At 35.7% G+C, this 7423-nt stretch overlaps 1 protein-coding gene across 1 annotated transcript in view; it reads left to right on the top strand.

Moving 5' to 3' along the window:
• LOC102676592 (head-specific guanylate cyclase) overlaps positions 1-7423 on the top strand; it is a 50498-nt gene that overhangs the window by 21292 nt on the left and 21783 nt on the right. Inside the window, exon 2 of the mRNA XM_006613084.2 lies at positions 6762-6835. Coding sequence (XP_006613147.1) covers positions 6762-6835 — 74 coding nt within the window. The remainder of the gene's footprint in view (positions 1-6761; positions 6836-7423) is intronic.

Below are 7423 nucleotides of genomic sequence, written 5' to 3'. Positions count from 1 at the left end.
AAAAAAAAAAATACTAATTATATAATACAGATATTATATTTTTTTATTATATCGAGTTCTTAGAAATTTTATCTCTTGTATATTCCAAGAACAAAAATAATTCCTGTAAAATATTTTTCAATTTTCCAATAAATTTACATAATTTCTTTCTAATATTGAAAAAAAAAGGAATTGATTTATATTCTCTTTGCTCTTTTAACATTTTATCTCGAGCATTTTCAAAAAAATTTATATAGAACATTAAAAGGGGTAATAATAAAAGAAATAAAAGAAATATCCAAAGATTTATTTTTATGTAACACAGGATAAATTGTACTTACTACTATAAAAACGGTAATACAAATGATAAAACTTTTGCTGGATGCGTATCGTATATAATATATGAAAAATAAACGAGAGAGGTATAAAAGTACCAAGATATTTATCTTAAGTTACAGAATTGCATTTCCTTTTGCCCGAATTATAACGTACGTATCTTTCCAAAATATTTTCTGATTTTTTCGCCGCACAGTTACACGATGTAGGAAATATTTAATAACGTTCAAAATTAATGACGCTAAATTAATTCGGCCAAGATAGCACCGTATCTATGTTCCGGGCCATCCATTAACGTAGTACAACGTTACAAGACTTCTTAAGGTAGCAGAGAATGATTTAAGAGTTTACGCGGCACGCTGGAAGAGGAAGATTTAATAACGTTAATAAAACAGTGATTTTGGATCTTGCAACTTTAACTTGGATCTAAGTATGAATCTTTTGCGAGAGATTGAAGGAAAATTAATATCTCAGGTAGGGTGAAGTAATAATTGAAATTTTTTTGTTTCCTTGTAAAAGAAACTTTTTTTTTTTGTTTTTTATTCGTTCGAAATTTCGAATGAAAATAACGAGAGTTATAAAATTTAAACACGAAATCGCATTCTTCGTTCAAAAGTTGTTTTTTTTTTTTCCAAAAATTTTTATTCTAAATTTTACTTCTATTCGGCTTGTAGAAAGGAAGATAAGCTATGGAATACAGATCTCCCTGTAATCGATCTTTACATAGAGGTTTACAATCTGATGTAGCATAGGAGCAATCGCTTGTCCCTTTACATGCAAAGATATATAGGATAGATAGTACACGCATCATGTAGATCTAACAAATGTACAGAACTACGAAGTTAAACCTCGTGTCATCCGGTTTCAACTATCTTAATCTGGATTTCAGTAGTAAAATGACTATGACTCATGAGGGAATATTCCATATTTTTCGTTATTACATAGATATGTGGTCGTGTAAAGAAAAAGGTAATTTTTAATCGTTTATTATTTCCATCCTTAATCAGACCTCTCATTTTACTGACCTATCTCAAATTCCAGGCAAAATAGACGCGATTCCTAGAAAAACGCAGTGCACATTTCCAGGAAAAAATGTAGGTCACTGGGTTGCCCATTCATAATTTTCACACTGTAAATACCATTGGAAAATCTAAGGCTCTTGTTTCTCGACGATCAACGATCAATAATGAGTGGATTTTGGTAATAAAATTTTTAATTTCTTCTCATATTTTTTTTTATATCAAATAAATTAGATTTTCAATAAAAAATAGTTTAAAAGTAAAAGATCAAACATTCTATTACATTTTATTTGTCCTATTACTTATTTATTACTTCAACTATTAATCTTTTCAATTTTAAATTCTCGTTCATTAAAAATAAACGCATTTTTCCCTTTTTTTTTCAACGAAGTAGAGACATATCAATTTAATTCTCTTACGCAAATCACCCTGACAAATACATTAACTCGATGCACAAAGTGAATATAAAAAAAAAACCTCGTTAACGGTACGTGCACCTCGCATCTCAACACAAGTATATACAACAGATGGCACGATGAATAAATGCAATAAATTTATCCGGATTAAAAATTACTCGTCGATATCGATAAGAAATGAAATTCTCTCTGCGAGGCAACCTTCGCCTTTCGTTCACCTAACCTCGTTCCACGGTTACCCTGAACGCGTTTCCATGCGCCGATTCCGTAAGTGCACGCGCGTGGAAAACTTGATTCCCGACAATTTGACTAAGTAACGAAGTTTCGGATCCCCTGTCCATCCAATTCGACGAAATGGAACAGACCAATTCGCACGGTTGTCCTCGGTTTCCTCGCCAAGTGCCTCTGCCTCCCCGTCAGTCAACGATGGCTGGAACAATTAATTTTACGTTGCCCACGTCGGGCCACATCGTTTCTGGGATCCGTGGGACACATAGTCGCGCAGTGACGCATCCTTGACGTGTATTTTTCGAATCGAATGCGATCGAAAAATCGAACTTTATTGACGACACTTTTCGCGCCTCGGTCAAATCGTGCAATCGAAGATTAGGATTTAATTTAATTTATTGTCCCACGATTGCCTGCGAATCTGTGATCAGACGACAAAATTTGATAAATATCGTGTTCTTGCATCGTTTTAAAATCGAGGTACGTGTCCTTTATCCTAAATTAATTTGCAAAAGAATGATCCAGAATCTGAATTCCAGAATCTAATTAATCGCTTTCACCATGAATTAATATGGATTTCATAACGTTTCATTGCTGCACATTCAATCTCGGTGGCTATTATACGAAAAGAAAAAAGAGATAATTTGTTGACCCACAGTGTTCGCATTTGCATGCAGCATAAAAATCATGCAACGTGCAACTTTCAACGCATTAATAAAAGCCGGGGCTAAGAAAGGAGCGCAAAAAGCCCTGATGCATATTCAAGGCGAGAAAGCAGAAGAGGATATATGCATAAAACGCGGCCTGTCCAAGTATATCGTATATAATATCTTTAAAGCTTGTTGAAAATCTTGCTCTAAACGCGTCAAAGAGAGAAAGAGAGAGAGAGAGAGAGAAAAGAATCGAGAAAACGAACGAAGAAAAGAGAGAAAAAATGAAAAATTTCCCGGAGAATCAATTCATAGACGAACGCGTGTTTCTCGCAAATGGCTCGACCGACTTTCCTATTATTGTACCAGAGAATACCCTATCGATTCTGGCGCCACCGATTCGAGTACCACTATCGACACAAATTGTGTACCCAAACAATCTTTGCTTCTGCCAAATTCGATTTAACCTATACCTCACTCACCCTGACGTAACGTTAACACGAGTTAATCGCACTCTCAAGTTCTTTTACGTTTCCAAACGCTCGTTCCTCATTTTCGCCCTCCCTCGTTTCATCGAGATCGACCGGTCGAATTCCTCTTCCTAATTCGATCGTTTCGAATATTTATTATTTCGCAAGTTATTTATATCGATCTAGGAACTAAATCTTAAATTTTATCGAATTTATGCGAATCATTGGTCTCGAATCGATCACGACCAATCGATCGATTTGAATTGTCGAACGGCCATGAAAATAATGCGACTCCGTTGAATTGGCGCGGTGACTGCGCGTGCACATGTTATAACGCGTAACGCGTCGATGCCTCTCATCAATCATACACGCGAAAACGGGTACGAACGGCGATCGAAAAACTGTCACGTCCCGAGGGAAGGTGTAAAAGATGTCGTCGAGAGCGTGGGATATAATAAATTCGATAACAGTTCGATGCATTACATTGACAGGCAGCGAAAAATAGGATGGTTGCCGAGAGATTGGAATACAAAAAAATTGGGTAAATTTTACCTGTATTTTGGCGATCATACGTCTTCCCTCTGTCAGTATTCGTGTTTATAATTTTCATAATATCTTCGAATTATTAATATTTGAATTTATCTCGATTGTTGCTATCTAAATATAAAAAAAAAGAGGTGTTGGTCGGAATTCTTCAGAATCTTTTTTAAGTTAAAATTCGATTCAATTTTTCACAGCACCATTAGTAATTATCATCTATGTATAACTTTCTCTAACAAATTAACATTCTCTCAGGTAATTTTTTTCAAAATTAAAATTCTCTTTCCTCTTCATCCTTCATCTTTCATCTTCTTTTCTCCCAAGAACAAAATTCGTGTACGAAGAAGAAAAAAAGTAGAATCGATAGAAATAGAAATTTCGCGTAACAGGGACAAAGCTATTGTTTGATCGAGAAAAAAGTTTGACTGAAAATTCGATTGCGACGCTCTTCTTCTAGTCTTGCCAAGACCCAAAGCGTCGAGAGATAAAATTCTCCGTCCATTTGCCTGCTCCTTCCACTGTTTACTCTCCTTCTTTTCTTTTTTTTTTTTTCCTTTTTTTTTAGAGAGTTTCACAATGACAAAGAAATTTAATCAACTCGACGTTACCGTTGAGCGTTTTCCGCCAACTTCCTTTTAAAAACCTTTAGAAACTTTTCATCGAGCAAGACCGTGTCCAAATCAAACAAAAGTAACGGATCCCCGGACGACAATGAAGATTATGTTATCGATCGGTGCAAGCCACGTTTCTCTCGTTTCTCCCCGCTAGTTTCTCCACTCTGTAGCGTTAAAAACTCGCATTTCCATGTACGATCCCCGTGAAAACCGGATCATAAAGGAATCCGCTTTTACAAGATGGATCGGAACGTTTGCACCTGACAACATTTTCTTTTCCATCACCACGTGATACATTTTCCACCGACCAACCTGCCTTGTTGATCCTCCTCGCTTCTTCTGGGAACTCTGCCATCACCTCAGCCATTTTCCAACTTTGCAAGAATTAACTTTTACCGCTTTCCAAGTTCGTCTGATGTATTTCGGTGGTGAACATTGTTCTGGATTAACAGTTAATAATTTTGGCGGGAGGATATTTCACGGATATATTATCGCGACTGATTTCAGGTCGTGCATCGCGAGCTTAGTGATCAAGATTCAGGATTTACGGACCACTGCTATCGAATTAGAAATTTACACTCCATTCTGACAGATATATCATATGATTCGCATGTATATATGTATGAAGTCTAGGGAATTGTCGGTGTTTCGTAATACGCATAGTTGTAGCAAATCGAAATGATAATTTAAATTTTAAAATTAAAGATAGTATTCGAAAAGTTTTTGAAAATTCATGAAACAATTGGATAAAGAACATTTCTGCAAACTTTTTTATTTCATTTTCTCGCAATTTTTCAATAATTATGTAAATGGATGTAACTTTCTTGTTACAATGACATATGCATTAATAAAATGATAGAATTTAACATTTTATTAATAAAAATTACTATCTGCTTCAGCTAAGGATTATCGTATTAACAAGAAATTCACAACAATTATTACAATAACAAGCACAACTGGCAATGCCAATAGAATATTTTAATCTTTTCACGAGTCACTGATTCGGACTCATAATCCGACGATCCCACATTTCCGTAATAATTTATGGAATCTCTAAAATATCAGGGGGTTGACAGGGTTCGGAAATGGGATCGTAAATAAGGAAGAAAATTCAATGGTCGATTAGAAAGCGTTCAACTAAGCAAGGTTAATCGTGAGTTACGGAAGTTACGAGATCCGAATTAGGGGCAGGATTCCTGCTGCACGATAGGAATAATGCAAATCGTAATTCAATCTGACTCGGATGAGAGAGAATCGGTGAGAGAACGATTTAACCGATCGACGAAGGTCACGTGCGGTAACGTCCCACATAACCTTTTTGAGAATGGAAACTCTCTCTTTCTCTTTTTCTTCTTCTTCTTCCTCTTCTTCTTCTCTCTCTTTCTTTTCGAAGAATAGTTATCCTAGCAGATGAAGATCAAGTGGAACGATAAATTGTGGGGCAAAGCGTAATTTAACGATTAAAAAATCGAGCGACCTTTATCAAATTATCCGGAGTAATAAAAAAAATTAATATAATTCCATCACGGTGTGCATAATAAAAGTGGAGGAGAGACACTTTTTGATTAATACGTATCGTGTCATAGGTGGAAAAAGTGATGGAAAGAAAAGAGTAATCGTTGCGTCGTAAACGTTCCTGACGCAGGGATAACTTTATGGGAGGGTTTTTCCTTTGGAGGGTTTAGAAGTGTGGACACATTTCTCATGGTTAGCGGGTTTTAGGGTGACAGATGCCTCTCGATCCCCCTCGAAAATGTGGAGAAATGGTGCTGTGCACTTTGCTGCGTGCATTCTGATAGAAGAAATGTAATTTATGGGATGTAAGTTACGCGAAATCGTTGAGACGATCGAGTTATTATTAAGTTAATTAAAAATCCTAGAGCTGGGGAATTGTAAAGTTTTCGGTGGATTTTCTCAGCAGTCTTGAAAGTTTCGCAGGATGCACGATGCAAATAAATCCGTTACTAAATTTCATTATTTTCGTATTCCATTGATTAAATTGTTTGATTCAATGTCACGTGTTGATTTATCGATATCAAATCCGTGTTTAAACACGATTTACCAATTTATCCATATTCGTAATGGAATAATATAAAAATTAACTTTATATTTTATATTTTTAAAAAATATTACCCTCCTCGTATCTCATCAAGTCGATATTCAAGATATAAATAAATGAGAAAGCTTCAAAATTAGATATAAAATTCGCGTCGACGTAAAATAAATCCAGTTATAAAAAGCGTATATGCACGCACACTCGCGCGAAACGAAAGACGTATCGTTCGAAATAAAAATAACTTTTCATTCCAACGCTCTTCGAAATCAAAAAAAAAAAAAAAAATCTTTTCGAATTATCTCACGTTGCAAATGTTGCAATTTTTGTAATTCGACTATAATTCGAACCGATTTCATTTTTGACGAGACGATCGTCGCGTATGCGTACGCGTCTCATCCAACGAAGATACCTTCTTCCTCGACAAGTATACCGTGACTTTCGCTTTTATTGCAGAACGAGGTGGTTGCCGTGGCTCTTGGGGCATTGTTGAGCAAAGGCGAGGAATCGTTCCCAACCGCGAGGTCTCTGTAAGTATCTCTCCTTGCAGATATATCTCGCGTTGAAAGCGAGCTTGCATAAACGAGTGGTAAGATAAAATATACAGGGAAGGGGCAGAGGAGAAAGGTTGATCAAAGGGTTGATAAAATTCTCGTGTCGTCAAACGAAATTGCGCGCGAATAAGAAAAATCGAATTAACATGAATAATGGGGGTTGAAAAGTTTCGAACGGGTTATTGTTATCGAAAGGATAAATTTACGATGAAACATTTATGAGCTATAATGCATATAATGTACGAGCTCGTTTTGTTATTCGAGTGCCGAATTCGTTCAAAAGATATTATCGTGGATGTAAAATATTTATATATAAATATGGAAGATTCGTTATACGCTCTAATTAAGCTAATTGTTGCTCGGAAAAAAAGTAATATTTCGCGTATACGCGTTAACAAACTAAATATCGATCGATTTCTACTGACGCTTTCGACGAAATATAGGAAATGGATTATACGTTTCGATCGAAATATCGTTATCAAATCGTTCGAGCTGATAAATAATTAGGTTAATTGCATCTCGAGAAAAGAACTATGGAGGTCGATTACCTAATGTACGCGGATT

This window comes from Apis dorsata, unplaced genomic scaffold (assembly GCF_000469605.1).
Source record: "Apis dorsata unplaced genomic scaffold, Apis dorsata 1.3 scaffold_133, whole genome shotgun sequence".
Classification (NCBI taxonomy): Eukaryota; Metazoa; Arthropoda; class Insecta; order Hymenoptera; family Apidae; genus Apis; species Apis dorsata.
Note: the sequence above shows the minus strand (reverse complement) of the source record. Positions and strands in the feature narration are given on the sequence as shown.